General features: G+C 42.5%; 1 protein-coding gene across 5 annotated transcripts in view; it reads right to left on the bottom strand.

The window, feature by feature from the left end:
* Nucleotides 1-19,590, bottom strand: part of NAA60 (N-alpha-acetyltransferase 60, NatF catalytic subunit) — a 53,835-nt gene that overhangs the window by 20,274 nt on the left and 13,971 nt on the right. For all 5 annotated transcript variants that reach the window (XR_005009133.1, XR_005009132.1, XR_005009131.1 and 2 more), the window contains one exon: nucleotides 2,313-2,428. Coding sequence is in view for 2 of the 5 variants with exons in the window: in XM_036738570.1 (XP_036594465.1) it covers nucleotides 2,313-2,422 (110 nt within the window). In the remaining 3 variants the exon portion in view is untranslated. The remainder of the gene's footprint in view (nucleotides 1-2,312; nucleotides 2,429-19,590) is intronic.

The raw sequence follows: 19,590 nt of genomic DNA, 5'->3' as shown, positions 1-19,590 counted from the left end.
TTTTTCCATCTATTTATATCCCCAGTGTTTAGCACAGTGCCTAACACAAAGAGGTACATTTTACTGCCTACTGACTATCATCCAACTTTCAAAGAGACTTCTCCAAGGATTTTAGAAAGAGCTTTGGAGATACAGTATTTTTTAATATATTCAATCTTACTAACAGGGAGGTTTTAAATATGTTTCCACATAGCACATACTAAGTTTTGCTATGGACGTAATTCTGGGTTCATTAGTGGTGTTAATTTTCACGTCTAGCCCATCTGGTCCTCTCCAAATCGGCCTTCACAAAGTTGCCAGGTTAATTTGGCATAGCTCTGATTATGTCTCATGGTTCAAACTCTTCAGCCTCCTTGTCTACTGAACGCAACCCAAACCCCTTGGTTAGGTATTCATGGTCAGTCCCCCATAACACAGCAGCACAACACCTTTCCAGTTTTATCTTACACTACTTTGTTCCTCCAAACTGTACTATTTACTGTCTTCCACCTGGACGTGTGTAGGCTTTCCTGCCTCTACAATCCTAATATCCAGGATGCCCTCCATTCCCTATCTCTGCCTGCTAAAAGCCTACTTGTTGTTCAAGTCCTGGTTCAAATGCCACCTTGTCAAATCTTACCTACCACTTTACTCACATCTTTTCTATAGTTCCCATTTATTAATCTATTTCATAGTCATCTGTATATGTGCCCTATCTTCCCTAACAGAATGTAAACTCTACGAGGCCAGGGACTGTGTCTCATCTATGCTTCTCATCTCCCCAGGTACTAGCATGGTGCTACCTACATAGCAGGCTCTTAATAAATAGCTCTTCTAGAATTTAATAGGGAACATGCCATTATATCACCACCTGCCTCTGAGTAAGGCCTATATTGCAGTATCAGGTAATTAGATTGTTAAAGAGTTTCTGTGCCTGTCACACCCTCCACACCCAAGTTATATGACTGTCACTATCTCTAAAGAATCTGTCTCTATACCACAGGTACAGGAGACTGCAGATAAAAAAAAAATGCAAGCTTTGATATCTTTTGTCATTCCCTAAAGAATGTGCCCTTGACAGGTGCTTAACAAATGCTGGGTTTTGTTAGATAAACTCACTGCTGAATAACTGTCCCAAATTTGTGACACAGGGGGCATGGGGAATGGGAATGAGAAGCAAGAAACAGCCTGTCCTTGAGCTAGATGAATTGTGAGGGAATTACATGCCTGCTGCTTCTTTAGAGGACTTTGTATAAAGACAGCCCAACGCTGAAGAACTGGGGAAGCAGTTTGGCAGCGAAATGTAGGCACTGGCTGGCCCTGGGCACATGCCCTTTCTAGGTAGATGGGAATGAGAGCTATCTGAGGAATGTAGGTACAGCACCCCGTCGAGAGTGAGTCAGAGTCAAGGAAAGGTTTCGGAGAGTTACTGGAAAGAGATGATTCAAAAGATACTTAAATGTCTTCAAGCTGGCATTGCGTGACTATGCTACGAACAAACTAGCCTGTATGATACATTGCTCCGGGTGCAGCTCAAACTCTTTCAGACCTTTGTGTACACTACTACCCACACCTGGAATGCCTAGGCTTCCCCCACAGATCTTCCCAACCACCAAGACTCAGTTCATTAGCCCCTTCTCCACAAAGCCTTTCCTGATTCTCAAAGCACTGGCACCACTTGGCTTTAGTCAGGGGTCCCAGAAGCATAACTAGGGGTGGGTGTGGGTGTGGGTATTTCTCTTAGAAAACTTTTAAGGGATACAATATAGGGCAGGGGAAAAGGGCAACAAAGGTGAAGATAAACATTTATTAAGCACCTACTATGTGTGAAGCACCGTGCTAAAGTACTTTACAAATATCTCAAAAGAGTGGACTGAGGAGTTGGGAAAACTGGGTTTAACTCTCAGTTGTGCCCTAATTAGTCATGTGATTAGGAGTTGAATCACTTCTCCAGAACTCAGCTTCCCCTTCTGAAAAATGAGGGGTTGGGCTAGATCAGGGGTTCTTAACCTGAGGTCTGTGAAATTTTTTGCTTTAAAAAAAATTTCTGACAAGTTCAATTCAGTGTAATTGGTTTCCTTTGTAATCACACTTTTATTTTTTTTTTGGCATTTTCAAACACTGTTCTGAGAAGAGGTCTGCAGGTTTGTCCGCTAGCCTGCCAAGCAGCTCAGGACTCAAAACAGGCCAAGAACTTCTGAACTAGGTGATCTCTAAGGTCCCTGCTGGCCCTGACATTCTATGCTCTTCAATCTGAGGCTTGTTATAGTGTTGTGTGTCTCCCAAATTCCTTCTAATTTAAGAATGGGGTTATAAATTCAGATTTTACTTACTCAATTGGGAACCAGTCACCACAGAGTTGCTTCACTGTGTCTATGTCATCGTGGCAAAGAAGACGTAGGTTGACCTCACTAAGTGCACTGGAGGGTACTTCCTCTGTCATTCACGCCTAGAATTAAAGGGCAATACATTAGGAAGGGGAGAACCCAGTGCATAATACTGCTACTTGACTCTTCCCCACCTTGTTTTCTTTAAGACTTTTTAAACAACCTCATATCTATTTACCCCTTTTGATTACCCTGAGAAATAGAAAGGGTGGATATCATCTCCATTTTACAGATGAGGAAACCGAGGCTTTGGACTAAAATTGCTCAGAGTCACAAAGCCAGTGAGTGGTAGGACTGGAATTCAGATCTTCTACCTCCTAGGGCCCGGTTCAGTGTTCTGTCTCACTATTATAGGGGCTGGGAACAATGGTCTTTTCTAGTAATTTTATTTATCCCAAATAAAAGTCCTGGCTAGCTTTAGTTCCCATTTCTAGATGGCATACTGGTGTGAATAAAGACTACGTCCCATCGCCCCCAAGGCTGGCTTATCTAAAACCTGAGTGTGCCCTAGAATCTGTTATACATATATTATATTTGTATACATATATTATATTTATATACACATACATACATAGACATGTACATGCATATACACACAGAGTGCCTGATACTTAATAAAGGTTTATTGATTATTGATTATGATTGTGTATACACATACACACACACACACACACACACACACACAGATATGGCAAAGTTCCGATTCAAAACCAGGTCTTTTAACAACGAATGCTCTTTTAAGTATACACTTGTAAACATACTTTTCTTTCACAAGGTTCTCATTTTGAGGGTGTGGCTTTTATTCACCAGTATCAAGATGGTACTCCTGGAACCTCCTCTGTTACATGTAGAATTAGTTAAGGACAGGTGAGTGTCCTCCAGATCCACCTCTAATCTAGTTCTATTTTACAATAAGGCTGAAGGACAACAAGAAGCAGCCACGAAAGTCCAGAAGCCTGTCAAGTTCTGAAGAGCACGAATCCTTTCCAGGCTGCTGCCAACACAGTGACTGCTGGGAAGAGAAGCACTCAGCTCTCCATGGCTCAGACAAACAGCAGCGACTTCAAAGCCAGCACAACAGTCCCGGGCAGGAGAGAGGGACTGTACTTGCAGGATTTCCAAGTGAATTAGAGCTGATTTTATATTTTAAAATACTGATTTCTGTCCAGTACGTCAGTGTTTGGGGGCGGGGGGGGGGGCGTCTTTTGGTCCCAAGATCTCAACTTTGACAACTAGGGGTGAGGGCACTCAATCAGAATTTTCCATGGAAAACAAATACCACTCTCCCAAGTTAGACTACTTTCCCGAGTTAACATCAAATGCTTTCAATCAGTGAAGTCCACGTAATCTGGGTCAGTCATGAAGCAGCCACCCCTATGTTGTTACATAAAGCAGGATGCTGTGTTGTTCTAACCAAAGTTAGAATGTGGATCTTCCTTCCCTTTTACCAGAAAGGACAAGGCAAGAAAGTTAGGTGGGAGACTTACAGAAAACATTCTCTCTCACAAACCTTTACTGATTCCTCATAACTCATGGAATAAAGCAAAAATTCTTGACCTTGGCACTCAGGGCCCTCCTCAACCTACTTCCAATCTAGCTGTCCAGTCTTTTCTATTCCACTTCTATTTCACAAAATGTCCATTTCAACCAATCTAGATAACTTTTTGCCCCTCCCCCCATTCTCATCCAGTGCTCTATCCCAGGGAAGGAGTAGGGTGGGTGGGCTACTAGCTGAGAAAGTCACAAAGCTAATAAATGAGAGAGGTGAGACTTTCAGCTCAGTCAAATAAATTCCCCATTAAACCACACCCCTCAACGCAAAATATCAAAACCATCTGTTTATCACATAACTAACCAAGTTCATGTTCCACTTTGCTATGGCAAGCATTTGGAAATGCAGTTTTCGATCTGTTATTCTTAGGTCCACAAGCCCATAACAGCTTCCAAAACACAGGCTGACAGAGCTAGAGTGGAAAGGGACCTCAGAGCCCATCCAGTCAGTCAATGAACAAGCTTTGGTTAAGCAGCAACTACAAGCCAGAGCAGCTAGGTGCCGGGAATGCAGAGACAAAAACTTGAGTGGTCCTCACCCTGAAGAAGCTTCCATTCCATCAGACAGAGCGACATGTATGCAAGCAAGGGAATAGAGAATGTATTCAGAGTAAAAACAAGGTAACTTGTCCTACTTACAGAAGTAAGAATTTACAGAAGAGGTAACTGAGCCCCGACCCCACCCCCCCAAGGCCACACAAGCAGTGGGATATGAACCCAGGTCCTCTGGCTTCCCCTCCCCCCACCACTACCATGCTGCACTCAACCTATTCCTTCCAACAATCTCATGGGTTTGGAGGTGAAAGAATTAGCCTCCCTATTACCTAGAGGAAGAGATGGAGGCTCAGAGGTAAGGGATTTGCCTGCAGTTAAACAGCTAATAACTGTTAGAAGTCAGACTTGAAGTTAGGTCTTGTGAGTCCTTTCCACCATGCCACATCACTTCAGAAACTCTGGCATATGACACAAGAGGCAAGCCATTTGACCTATGTACCCAATCTCACAGCCAGCAATAGAATCCCCAACGAGAGAAAGTCATCAGATGCATTACAAACAAGTTAAGTCAACAAGCATTCATTAAGCTCCTACTATGTGCCAGGCAATGTGCTAACTAAGCACAAGGGTAAAGAAGGTAAGAGTTAATGCTCTCGAGGAGCTCATAGTTATAGTTAAATAGGGGGAGATAAACAACGAGGAATAAATGAACTATATGTAGGATAAACTGGAGATAATCTCAAGAGGAAAGGCACTAGCATTAAGGGGGACTGGGAAAGTCTTGCAGAAGGTAGGATTGTAGCTGAGACTTGGAAGGAAGATAGGCAAGGCATGGGGAACAGCAAAGAGTCACCAGATTACTGCACACATGAGAAAGCACCAAGGGGGAAATGACCAACTACTCCATTAAAAAGAAAAAAAAAAATCCCACCAGCCTAGCCCCACCAACTCTTCCATTTTCTTACAAAAAGTCTGAGACGCAAGGCCACAAAGGAAAGAGTCCTGTGGCCCAACTTAAGGAAAATAGGTGATTTCATTCCACAAACTTCTATTCTTCAATGCTTGCCGACCCTTTACTTATGGCAGCAAAGCAACTAAGAAGCTTCAGAATGAGAAACCTTTGGGAACCAAAATGGGCAACTGCACTTGCCTCTTTCAGCTCTGCACTTAACCACAGTGGGTAAGGCTTCTCCTTTGCTTGCTTGCTGGAGGATTGCAGGGAGAATGACTGAGGTTTGAATTCAGGCTCTATCACTTTCTAGTTATGTGACCTCAGTTTCTGAGCCTCTATTTCCTCATCTGTGAAATGGGGATAATAACCCCCCGCACCCACAGATTGCTCTGCCAATCCAAGCACCACATCAACGTCAAGGCTTGTTACTATTTCCCATGAAAACTCCATTCCTACTACCATGCTAGTAACCCTTTTGTGCCTTTTCTTTTCACTTACTTTACGTCTCTCATTGGTCCCTAAGGACTAGCCCACTCTCACATACCAATATTGTAAGGATGCCTTTTCTGCGTCTATTGACTAATCTCGTTCCCTCTGACCAGGCTGACGTTACTCTTTTCCATCAGCTCAAACACACTCGCCTAAGCCCTCGTCTTTCCCCTTCAGATTCCCATAAGTGATGTGTTTGGAGCTCACAAACCCCTGAACAACTGATTTGGTCATTTATAAAGTTTTCTGAAGAAGAAAGGAAAGAGACTGCCGCCATTCAAATCAATGCCCTCTAGAAGCTGCTCCTGTTACTAAGACTTGGACTTTTCACAGTCTAAAAAGAGCACAAAAGTATCTAAGGTAATTAAGGCTGAGCTGTCAGAAAGCTGTTTCTGTACACCTAGTTTATAGAAGTCAACAGCTACTCTTTATCACTATTCAGCGGCCAGCGGTCCTCACCGTAAAGCCTTTGGCCTTGTTCTGGTCCTCAAAGCCCACAAATGATCCACTAGGTCAGTGAAAAAACAAACAAAACCAGACCCACGCTGGCCAGAAGCCCTATTCCTGGACATTATGCTTCTCTTAATGCAGCCTAAAATCACAGCCACTGTTGGCTCTCATTGGTCTTTCAATCTATTAAAACCTTCCAATCTCCTTCACCACCCAGCTGCACACCCATATCTTGTACTTGTGAACCCAAAGTATAAGACTTTTATGCTTATTAAATTTCATCTTATTGAAAGATGGTGGCTGGAAAGCAGGGACTTGCATGAGCTCCCTGCCAAGTCCCTCCAGAAACCTATAAAAAATGGCTCTGAACAAATTCTAGAACTGCAGAACCCACAAGATAGCAGAGGGAAGCAGGGCTCCAGCCCAGGGCAGCCTGAATGGTCACTGGGTGAGGTCTATCATGAACAGAGCTAGGAGCGGAGGGGAGTGGAGCCCAGAGTGGGCCGAGTGGACCAACCAGACCAGAAGCCGGGCAGAACAGGCCCTAGCACCCTGAATCAGTGAGCTGTGGCAGTTACCGGACTTCTCAACCCACAAACACCAAAGGCAACAGAGAAGGTTAGTGGGAAAAGCTGCAGGGGACAGAGTGAAAGGAGTTTGCAGTTTGGCCACTGCCGGGGGGGGGGGGGGGGGGGGGGGGGGAGGGAGGGGGGCGGGAGTTGCGGGGAGCAGTGGAGGTGGCGAAGCTACAGAACTACAGCTGCAGTTGCTTCTGGCCCCAGGCCCACCTAGTGGGAGGAATTAAGTGGCGGATCACAGCAGGAGTGCAGAGCCTGCTGAAGATCTGAGTCCAATCTGGGTTGGCAGTTCTTGGGGAAGGAGGAGTGCTGGTGTGGCAGAGCTGGCTGTACAGAAATAGCTCTGAAAACAACAGCGCATCCCCTCAAGCTTGGAACAAAGTACCTTTACTCTACAAGCAGTCATACTCTGACAAAAAACTCAAGGGTCAAGTAAGTTGGATGGGAACATGGCCAGGCAGCGAAAACGGACTCAGATTCTGTCTCAGACTTGGGAATCTTTCTTTGGTGACAAAGAAGACCAAAACATACAGCCAGAAGAAGTCAACAAAGTCAAAGAGCCTACAACAAAAGCCTCCAAGAAAAACATGAACTGGTCTCAGGCCATGGAAGAGCTCAAAAAAGATTTGGAAAAGCAAGTTAGAGAAGTAGAGGAAAAATTGGGAAGAGAAATGAGAAGGATGCGAGAAAACCATGAAAAACAAGTCAATGACTTGCTAAAGGAGACCCAAAAAAATACTGAAGAAAACAACACCTTAAAAAATAGACTAACTCAAATGGCAAAAGAGCTCCAAAAAGCCAATGAGGAGAAGGATGCCTTGAAAGGCAGAATTAGCCAAACGGAAAAGGAGGTCCAAAAGACCACTGAAGAAAATACTACCTTAAAAATTACATTGGAGCAAGTGGAAGCTAGTGACTTGATGAGAAATCAAGATATTATCAAACAGAACCAAAGGAATGAAAAAGTGGAAGACAACGTGAAATATCTCATTGGAAAATCCACTGACCTGGAAAATAGATCCAGGAGAGATAATTTAAAAATTATTGGACTACCTGAAAGCCATGATCAACAAAAGAGCCTAGATATCATCTTTCAAGAAATTATCAAGGAGAACTGCCCTGATATTCTAGAGCCACAGGGCAAAATAGAAACTGAAAGAATCCACTGATCGCCTCCTCAAATAGATCCCCAAAAGAAAACTCCTAGGAATATTGCCGCCAAATTCCAGAGCTCCCAGGTCAAGGAGAAAATACTGCAAGCAGCCAGAAAGAAACAATTTGAGTATTGTGGAAACACAATCAGAATAACACAAGATCTAGCAGCTTCTACATTAAGAGATCAAAGGGCTTGGAATACGATATTCCGGAGGTCAATGGAGCTAGGATTAAAACCAAGAATCACCTACCCAGCAAAACTGAGTATCATGCTCCAAGGCAAAATATGGACTTTCAATAAAATAGAGGACTTTCAAGCTTTCTCAGTGAAAAGACCAGAGCTGAATAGAAAATCTGACTTTCAAACACAAGAATCAAGAGAAGCATGAAAATGTAAACAAGAAAAAAGAAATCACAAGGGACTTACTGAAGTTGAACTGTTCTGTTTACATTCCTACATGAAAAGATGATATGTATGATTCATGAGACCTCAGTATTAGGGTAGCTGAAGGGAATATGCATATATGTGTGTGTGTGTGTGTGTGTGTGTGTGTATCTACATAGACAGAGGGCACAGGGTGAGTTGAATATGAAGGGATGATATCTAAAAAAAATAAAATCAAATTAAGGGATGAGAGAGGAATATATTGAGAGAGGGAGAAAGGGAGAGATAGAATGGGGTAAATTATCTCACATAAAAGTGGCAAGAAAAAGCAGTTCTGTAGGAAGGGAAGAGGAGGCAGGTGAGGGGGAATGAGTGAATCTTGCTCTCATCAGATTTGACGTAAGGAGGGAATAACATACACATTCAATTGGGTATCTTACCCCACAGGAAAGAAGGAGGAAGAAGATAAAAAAGGGGGGATGATAGAAGGGAGGGCAGATAAGGGAAGGAGGTAATCAAAAACAAACACTTTCGAAAAGGGACAGGGTCAAGAGAGAAAATTCAATAAAGGGGGATAGGTTAGGAAGGAGCAAAATATAGTTAGTCTTTCACAACATAAGTTTGTGGAAGGGTTTTACATAATGATATGCATGTGGCCTATGTTGAATTGCTTGCCTTCTTCAGGAGGGTGGGTGGGAAGGGAAGAGGGGAGAGAATTTGGAACTCCAAGTTTTAAACACAGATGTTAAAAAAAAAAAGTTTTTGCATGCAACTAGGAAATAAGACACACAGTCAATGGGGCGTAGAAATTTATCTTGCCCTACAACAGAAGAAGGCAAAGGGGGATGGGAGGGTAGTGGGGTAACAGAAGGGAGGGCTGACTGGGGAACGGGGCAACCAGAATATACGCCATCTTGGAGTGGGAGGGAGGGTAGAAATGTGGAGAAAATTTGTAATTCAAACTCTTGTGAAAATCAATGCTGAAAACTAAATATATTAAATAAATTAAATAAATAAATTTTTAAAAATTTCATCTTATTAGCGTTATCAGCTCACCACTTTAACCCACTAAAGTTGTTTTCAGACCTGTCATCTGCAGCCCTAGCCATCCCTCCTAACTTGTCACATGCAAGTCCAGTTAGCATGCTATCCGTGCTTTTGTCCAAATCACTGACAACAGTGTGTCAGAACAATGCAGGACAGACTCCTGGGGCACACCTGTAGAAGAGAAGATGCTAATTCCACTGTCCCCAGCACATCTAGGATACCATGGCTAGTTGTGGAGAACACATTTTAGAGGGATGCTGATAAATTAGACAGTACCCAAAAGAGGACAATAGGGCTGCAAAAGCTCACAATCGTTTCATATGAAAAATGCAATAAATAAAAGCTGCAAATAAGGCAAACTGAGCCTCAACATAAGGAAAAGTTTTCTGACAAGTGGAACTATCCAAAAGCAAAATGGGCTGCCTTCAGAAGTAATGGAAAGTTGAGGTTTCAGACAATGTCTGAATTATGTCTGATATTAATGATAATATCACTATTACTACTGCTCTCTCCCCACTCCATGTCCAAACTGTTGCCAAGGGCTGTCAAGTTCACCTTTGCAACATCTCCTGAACACAGCCCTTTCTTTCCTTCCCACTTGCCACCACTCTAGTGCAGGCCCCAATTACCTCCCTAACTCCAGTCCATTCTCCATTCTGCTGCCAAAGGAATTTTCCTAAAGCGTAGGTCTGATCATGTCACTCCCTACTCGAGAAGCTCTAGTGGCTCCCTACTACCTCCAAGATCAAATACAAAACCATCTGCTTGGTATTTAGAGCCCTTCGTAACCTAGAACCCGGCTCTATCTTTCAGGTCTTCTTACACTTTAATGCCTGACACTGGACTCCTTGCTGTTACTTGAACAAGACATTCCATCCCTCACCCCTGGGCATTATCTCTGGCTGACCCCCATACCTGGAATGCTCTCCCTCATCTCTGCTTCCTGGCTCCCTTCAAGTCCCAGCTAAAATCTTATCGCCTACAAGAAGCCTTTCCTGATCCCTCTTAATTCTAGTGCCTTTCCTCTGTCGATTATCCTGAACATAGTTTGTTGGTACATAATTATTTGTATGATGTCTCCCCCATTAGACTGTGAACTCTTTGAGGGCAGGGACTTGGACCTTTTTTTATGTCCTGCTCTAAATTAGCACAATGCCTGCCACAGCATCCTTCATCAGATCCATGTATTTCATACTCCTCTTATGCACGTACAAGGCTTTCCACATAGTAGGTGGCTCTCCACATAGAAGGTGCTTAATAAGCGTTCAAGTCAAATAAACAATGTTTTTATTAATTACAGCAGGAAGGCTCATACTATGCCAATTAATCAGCCAGTTCTTGGGAGACTGATCTGTAAACAAGAATGCCATTTGTCAACAATAACAGGATATCTTTGAGGATGGAAACAACTATTATTTAAAATAAATATCATTGGATTGGGGCCCTCTCTTCCCGTTTAGGACTCTGCTAGACAATCTTAGTAAGAATAACTTTTGGGGGCAGCTAGGTGGCACAGTGAGTAGAGCACCGGCCCTGGAGTCAGAAGGATTTGAGTTCAAATACGGCCTCAGACACTTGACATGCTTACTAGCTGTGTGACCTTGAGCAAGTCACTTAACCCCAATTGCCCGGCCTTCCCCCCTCGAAAAACAACAACAAAAGAATAGCTTATTGTTAAGAATGTTTATTGACTGACTTCACCATATGCAGTATTTCCATCTCATGGAGCTTTTGACTAGAATATCCTCCATGCTTGGAAAGCACGCCTTCCTCACCTCACCACTCAGGTGTCACCTCCTAAACTAGACTAGGTAAGGCCTTCCTCCCCCTCTCCTCCATGGACTTCGGGCTGATTTTATATTTATCCATGTACGTGTTTTTCCCTAGAGGAACGGAGGCTTCTATCTCTACAGCCTTGATCAGTGCCTGGCAAATAGTAACTGCTTAATGAATCCTTGCTGAAACAATGAATCTGTACAGGTTACTGTTGTTTCCAAACTGCTTTCCTCACAACAAACTCTCTAAGGCCGTGTAAATGTTATCAGCCTCATTTTACAGACAAGGAAACCAAATGTGGAGAGACATTCTGTGACTTGCCCAAGATTACACAGCTAGTAACAGGTATAGGATTTGACTTCAAGTCCTGCGCTCTATAATGTATTACACTGCACTGGCATACTTAAAATAAAAACTGGAATTTGGTGGGGGAGGGGAAAGGAGGTAAGATTTAGTCTTGCTTTCCGAACAACCCCAAAGGGGAAAATATCCAAGGAAGGAAGCCTGGAGAAAAGGAAAAAGAGGCCAAAACCTGAGCTTATTTTTATCTTGGAAAGGCAACACAGGAAGGTCAAAGATCTGCTGAGCTGGAGGCCTTCTTGAATTCATAATGTTCCAGTAGTTTCCAATTCTAACCACAGCCCCAGGGCACTATTCTGCAGGCCTAGCCCTCTCAGCAAGTTGTACACATTAATCCCAGGAACTTTATCCTTTACTGGTGGTATATTTCTTTAGTCATCAACTTAGAGGAAACTGAAACCGGTAGGTTTGGGCCCAGCAGGAGAGAGCTACACATTTCTTTTGGTCTTGATATATCTCATTTGCAGACTCTGCAACAAGAGGTGGGGTGGCACCTCTGCAACAGGGTCTGGTCCCTCTGTTCCACTAGCTGCTCTTCCCCATAAAAAGTCCTGCTGCCACTAAGGCTTTGCTCACACTATTTCCTGTACCCAGAATTGCTCTTTTCCTCTGAGAACTATTATTTCCACCTGCTAATAACCTACTCAACCTTGACTAAATGAGCATATGCCACTTTAAATGTCATCTCTTTCAGAAGGTCCTCTTTGACACCCTCCCCTCCATACACCCAAAATTAAAATAATCTCCTTCATCACACCTCAGTGTGTGTTATACTCCTCCTATGTATGCTCTCCACATAGTAGGTACCTAATAAATGTTCAAATTTTTATTAATCACAACAGGAATGATCAAGCCTTGCCAACTGGTCAACCAGTTCCTGGGAGACTGATTTGTAAACAAGAACGTGATTTCTTCAGAGGAATGGAGATGATGAAGGTTTACTAGAAATGGCATTGGACATGGGGCATTCTCTTTCGATGTAGGACTCTGCTGGACAATCTCATTAAGAACAAGCTTGCTCTGACCAGTAGTAGTGAAGAGTCTCAAGGACTACTTCTACTTAGCTGAGATTCAATCCTAATGGATCATCTTTTCCTACTCCTAATGGTTATACCTTTTCAGGTTGTAAAGCGTTATTACGAGAGAAAATATCATAGTATTTGAGAACTGCAAAGATGTCAGAGGTCAATAAACACTGCCCTTTTATATCATTCTTGAAAAGCAGTCTTCTTATTCATTTTTGTATTAAATATTATTTTGTCTTCCACTTTGTCGGTGGTGAATCTGTTGAACTAGACAGGGATGATATAACTCCTCTAAGCCATCACTTCTCCAGACCAAACCCTCCTAATTCCTTCAGCCGATCCACATACAGCAGGGTTTAAAGTGCTCTCACTTGATCTCGCCTAGACATACCCAATTACCCCTCTCCTCCCAAAGAAGTAGCACTCAAGAATGAAACACAGTTCTCCAAATGCAGTCTCACTGTGACAGAGGACAGCATGACTGTAAACTCCTTTCTTTGGGACACTAAGTTTTCATTAATACATGTATATAGCTTGTTCTATATCTATTTGTTTGCATGTCTCCCCCGTTACATTGTAAGCTCCTTGAAGGCAGGGGCTGTCTCTTGTCTCTTTTGGTACCCCCAGTGCTTACTGCAGTGCCTGGCACACAGTACGCATTAATGGATGCTTACTGATAGTTTAAGAGGTAGCTAAGAGTGCTGGACTTAGAAGTCAGGAAGACCTGAGTTCCAGTCTGGTCTCAGATACTTACTAGCTGCATGACCCTGAAAAAGCATTAATCTCCCTCCACCTGTTTCTGCATCTGTCAAATCGATATAATAACACCTGCTTCACTGGGCTGTAAGGACCACATGAGGTAACATAAAATGGCATTGTGCAAACTTTAAAGTGCTATATAAAAGCTAACTACTATTATCATTACTATCATTATCATTATTAAAAAGCACATCTTACTACTACAGATAGTGCCTACGCTCATCACAGATGTCTATCTCTCGATCAGAGTCTACAGACACAGTCTACAGATTTGGGATCTGGATAGAAGTTTGGCCACTTGACTCCTGAGCTTTCTTCGAAGCCTTTGATTTTATCTAAATCACTCAACAAACATTTTAAAAGTGCCTCTGTATGTCCAGGCACTCTGAGTTAAGAGATACAGAGAGGAAAATGAAATAGTCTCTGCCTTGAAGAGGTTGGCTGGGGCTAGATTAAAGTTTACATTTGATCCTGAAGGCAACAGGGAGCACCAGATGTGGGATGGTTGGATGCGTACTTTAGGAAAATCCCGTTAGCCACCCTGTGAATGGACTGAAGTGGGAAGAGGCTAGATTTAAGCAGGGAGATCAACAGTTCAGGCAGAGGTGACGAAGCCCTAACTAGGGTGACAGCTATGAGTAGAGAAGAGGGTGGATGCATGAGATGTTGCGGAGCTAAAATGACAAGACACAGTCAGACTGAGGTAACGTGGGATGAGGGAGAGGTAAAGGCTGAGGATGTCCCAAAGCCTGGCAATCTGGATAACTAGAAAGATACCAGTCACCTTCATAGAAAGAGGGAAACTGAGAATTAGCAGTGCACACTATGATTCTGTATCTATTCTCAGGTAAAGAGAAAAGTAAATAGGGAAACATTTTAAAGCCAGGCAGCAGTCAAAATAGAAACCAGAAGCTTAGCTAACTCACAAACTCAGTAAGCAGGCTCTGAGCAGAATGTTTCAGTAGAGCACATCTGATGCAGTGGTAATGTTGGTGACAGGTGAGCATATCCTGTTTTCTAGCCTTTATGAAAAAAAACTTTTACTACATCCTTGGGGCAAGCTCTTTTGACCTAAGGAAACAGTAACTGTTCCACATTCAATATGCAAGAAAAACAGTAGGCTTAAACAAAGGTTATTTGTGGATCATCTTTCTCATCCCTATTAAAAGCCTCTACATTTCCAGAGATCAGTTCTTTATTTAGACAAGAGTCTTTGAACATTTAAAAATAGTAAAATGCCACGTTTTACCAAGGGCCAGTCAAGGAGGCAAAAAAAGCAGTAGGTTTTACGTGCCCAGTCTGTTAACAATTCCAAACTTGGCCAAAAATGCTCATGAAGTTCTGATGGCTGGTTATTACATACCGAAAATGAACAGGGCATGGGGAAGACTGATAGGATGGGATGTGTGGAAAGGGAGCCGGAGGGTCTAAAATTAACAGGGCATGGGGAAGACTGATAGGATGGGATGTGTGGAAAGGGAGCCGGAGGGTCCAGTACACAGAGTACTCATTTAGGAACCAAGAGAACAGGGTTCAGGGTCCAGCTCTTGTTAATATAACTCAATGGAGGATTCTGGGCAAGTCTGGCTCTCTGGGCTCACGTCCTTATTTTTATGATATCTATAAAGCAGACTCCATCTTTAGCCATTTACGATTCTATGAGCTGTAACTCATTAGAGGAAAGTTCAGCAAGCAGAGCTCAAAGTCCCACTGAACAAAGGCGGGTCTTAGAAGGGAGCGAGGATTAAAAAAGATCAATTCTAAGACAAGGGCTTAGACCAAAGGGCAAGAAGTCTGGAAAAGAGTCCTTCATGAGGCAAGAGAAATAAACAGACAATATGTCTTTCAGAAGGCAATGTTTTAGCATATTCTATGAGGAGTATCCAGGAATGGGAGAGACAGGTCATTCTTGGGGTTAGGCTCGAGACTTTCATGAGAAACTACGACATTGAAAAGATATGAATAGGCTGTTTTCAGATGAAGAAATCAAAGCTATCTGTAGAGACAGGAAAAAAAGCTCTAAGTCACTACTGATTAGAGAAATGCAAATTAAAACCACACTGAAGTACCACCTCATACCTATAAGATTAACTAATATGATAGAAAAGGAAAATGATGGGTGTTGGAGGGGATGTAGGAAAACCGGGACACTAATGCACTGTTGGTAGAGCTGTGAACTGATCCAGCCATTCTGGAAGAGCAATTTGGAACTATGCCCAAAGGGCTAGAAAACTGTGCACACCCTTTGATCCAAAAAGACTACTACTAGGTTTAGATGCCAAAGAGATTTAAAAAGGTGTTGGGGCAGGACCTACTTATACAAAAATATTTATAGCAGCTCCTTTTCTGGTGGCAAAGAATTGGAAATTGAGGGAATACCCATTAATTGGGGAATGGCTGAACAAGTTGTGGTACAGGATTATAACTGAACACTACTGTACTATAAGAAATGATAAGCAGGATGATTTCAGAACAGCCTGGAAAGACTTACACAAACTGATGCTAAGTGAAACGAACAGAACCAGGAGAACACTGTACACAGTTAACAGCAACACTGTACAAGGATCAGCTGTGAATGACTTAGCTAGCCTTAGCAATACAATGATCCAAGCCAATTCCAAAAGACTCATGAGCAAAAATGCTACCCATCTCCAGAGAAAGAACCGATAGAATCTGAATGCATATCAAAGCATACTGTTTTCACTTTTTTTCATGTTTTTTTTTCCTTTGGGTCTGTGTCTTCTTTCAAAACATGACTAATATGTATAACCTATATCAAATTACTGTCTCAGGGAGGGAGAAAATTTGGAACTCAAAATTTTTCAAAATAAATATTTAAAATTGTCTTTACATGTAATTGGGAAAAAAAAATATTATAAAAATTTTTCTTAAAAAGAAACCAACTGTTTTGAGGGACTACAGAGATTCAGTCCTAAGATAGCTATCTGGTGGGCAGCAGGTGTCCACATACAGAGAGGAGGAAAAGTGACTTGCTTTGAATCTTGCACCCACTTTCAGAGGTCTATGAAATGGGGAAGAGTGTTAGATTTGTAGCCGGACGACTTGCGTTCAAATTCCACCTCTGCCACTCACTGTGGGACTTTGTATAAATCACTTGTCTTCGGGCCCTTGGTCTCAGGTTCCTCACCTATGAAATCAAGGGGTTGAATTACCTGTCCTTTACAATCCTTTCCAATTCTAAATCTATCCTCTTTCAATGCCTGGGTGACTAGTTCTTAACTATTCTCATCGCTTCACTCCTCTCCCTGTTCCACTCCTGACTTTGTGGACTTCTCTGCCACATCCCGGCAGCCTTTTTATCCTGAAAGATCCCTCTGCTCCTGGGACCCCCCTCTTTCAATTGTTGAGTCCCTCCCAGAACTTCAATTTTGATAAAGTTCCAGGCCAACCATTCTTACTTCTTTACTCCTCCTCCCAACTGCACTCTTGACTCTCCTGACTTTTCCATACCTTTCATGCTATTTTCTTCTCCATCTTTTACATGCTGTCTTCCCTCCTTAGAATATAAGCTCTTGGAGGGCAGGGGCTCTCTTTCTTTTTGCTTGTATTTGTATTTCCAGCGCTTAACATGGGGCCTGGCACATAGTAAGTGCTTAATAAATGAGTATTTGTTGCCCTGACTTTTTGACTTGAGGTCTCTAATAGAACTTCCGAATCAGGGGCAGATATGTTAGGCATGGCTGAAGACAGGCTCCAAACTACCTTTTTTTTTAACCTCACTCTCTTTCTAGACCCCTACATATATCTTAAGATTTGGCCAAATTCCCTTAACGTGCTCCCTCAGGCTTTCCAGTGTTTGCTCACACTTAAAATCCCCTCTGCCTTTAACACTGGCCATTCAGTTCAACGTTTAACAACATCCACTTTATAAAGATACTAAGTATTGGAATTTAAATAAGAAATGAAGCCCTGCCTCATGAAGTTTATTTACACAAACAAGTATAATACAAAATATATGATAAATGCATTAGATCGGGAAAGCGTCATTGGAAAAGATGGCATGAACAGAACTTTAAAGGATAAGTACGAATTCAACCAAGAGGAAGGAGGGAAGGACTATCAGGCATAAGAAACAGCATAAGAGAATTCCCAGAAGTAGGAAAGCACAGAACACGTTCAAAGGGCAGCAGCTTAGTCTGAAGTGTAGAGCATGTACAAGGTCAAATAGGAATTAGGCTGCAAAGGTAGGTAGCAGGGAGGGCCTTAAACGCCAGGCAAAAGAATCTAAACTTTACTTGGGAGGCAACAGAAAGCCACTGAAGACTTCTGGGAATGCCATCTGGGCTATTCTCCAGACCTGACCTCAACAGCTATCTTCCCATGCTGGAGAAAGCTTCTTTCTGAAGTATGGTCTCCTGATCAATGAGTGCTTGGTCTGGTCGACCATTTTATGGGGTCCCCATCAATGTTCATTTAACACCCAGCCTGACTCACTCTCTGGATTCCATCACCTCCTTCATCTAACCCCTCCTCCTAACTCCCCTTCTTCCCCTGCTAAAATATAAGCTCCTTGAGCTTATATTTGTCTTGCTTGCTTGGATCTGTACCCTCAGGGATTAGCACAGCTCCTGACATATAGTAAACACTTAATAAATTCTTCACCTAGAAGTCTACCACTCACCTCCTGACAAAAAGGTGATAGTCTCAGGGTACAGAATGAGACATAGTTTTTAGACATGAACGATGTGGGAATCTGTTTTGCTTGACTATACATATTTGTTACAAAGGTTTTGTTTTTCTTCCTCCCCCCACCCCCCATCATGGGGAGAGAGAAGTGAGGAAGAAAAAATGGATTTTTGTTCATTGAAAAGCAAATTAAATTTTCAAAAACAAATTTTGAAGAATGTTTCTTATCTATCTAGTGACATGACCAGGCCATGTACATTAGTTTTGCACCAGTATTAAAGATAGATTGGAAGAGAATGTGAGAGCTGTGGCAACAGTCTAGACAGGTGATAAGGGGGCTCTGCTAGACTAGGGGTAGAGAGAGAAAGGAGAGATTCCAAAACTATGCCAGAGAGAAGTCTGATGGGACTTAGAAAATGACTAGTTATGAGAGGTGAAAGAGAAGGAAGAATCAAAAATCAGTGAAAGGTTCTGAACTTAGTTGGCTGGGATAGAAGTACCCCCAACACATATAAGAGAAGGAACAGGTTTCAAGGAAAGATGAGCTCAGCTTTGGCCACATTAAGTGTAAGGGGCCTGTAAGACAGCCAAGTAAGAGACAATTAGACATGGAGAAGATTGTGAGAGAGGTCAGGGCAGGGAGGGAGATCTGGAAGTGATCTTTGCAGAGGTGATAATCTAGGACATATCTCTTGAACCCTCTTTTCTCCTCTTCAGCCTCAAAAGAAGAGGTTGAAGGAAACCAATATGCTATTAGGCAGCAATCTTGGTAAGTCCAACTACAAAGTTGAAGACAACTGTCCTGAAATTTAGCGAAAGACAGGGAAAAGGAAGAAGGAAGCTTAGAAGAAAAGACAAAAGGGAAATAAAAGCAGAAAAAATCCACAACCACCACCCCCCAAGTAATATGAAATCCCACCATAAAGGAACCCCTCCTTGCCCCCCATTCCTACATTTCCCACCCAGCTGCGCTCATTTTGGATTTCCTTGAACTCTCTATGATGCCCCCATGCCCAGTACCTTCCTGACTCCGCTCCCACCCCCTTTGGTGTGTTGTCTTCCTCCATCAGATTATAAGCTCCTTGAGGTCACAGACTGGCTTTCTTTTTCACATTTGCATCCTTGGCACTTAGCACAGTACCTGGTAAATAGGAAGCACTTAATGTTTATTAACTATTGCAAATTTGACAGCAAATAAAATCAGCATTTTCATATACAGAGTAGAAGAGAAAAAGGTTACACGTGAAAATGCAGATCTCCATTATGTACAGCATACTTTTCTTTTTACTATAATCTATCCCTTCTTTGTCTGGGCACAGGTAGCACTGCTTCACCAATGGTCCTCTGGAATCATGGTTGGTGGCATTAGAGTCCTTAAGTCTTTCAAAACTGCTTGTCTTTACAATATGGTTATAGCATAAACTATTCTGATCTTGCTCACTTTGCTGCACTGGTTCACAAAAGTCTTCTCAGTTTTCTCTGAAACTGCCTCTTTTATCATTTCTCAAAACACAATACTAGAGTATTCCATTATATTCATTATACCATAGATTCG

The sequence above is a fragment of the Trichosurus vulpecula genome, chromosome 9 (genome assembly GCF_011100635.1).
Source record: "Trichosurus vulpecula isolate mTriVul1 chromosome 9, mTriVul1.pri, whole genome shotgun sequence".
Taxonomy (NCBI): domain Eukaryota; kingdom Metazoa; phylum Chordata; class Mammalia; order Diprotodontia; family Phalangeridae; genus Trichosurus; species Trichosurus vulpecula.
This window is presented reverse-complemented; position numbering and strand designations above follow the sequence as displayed.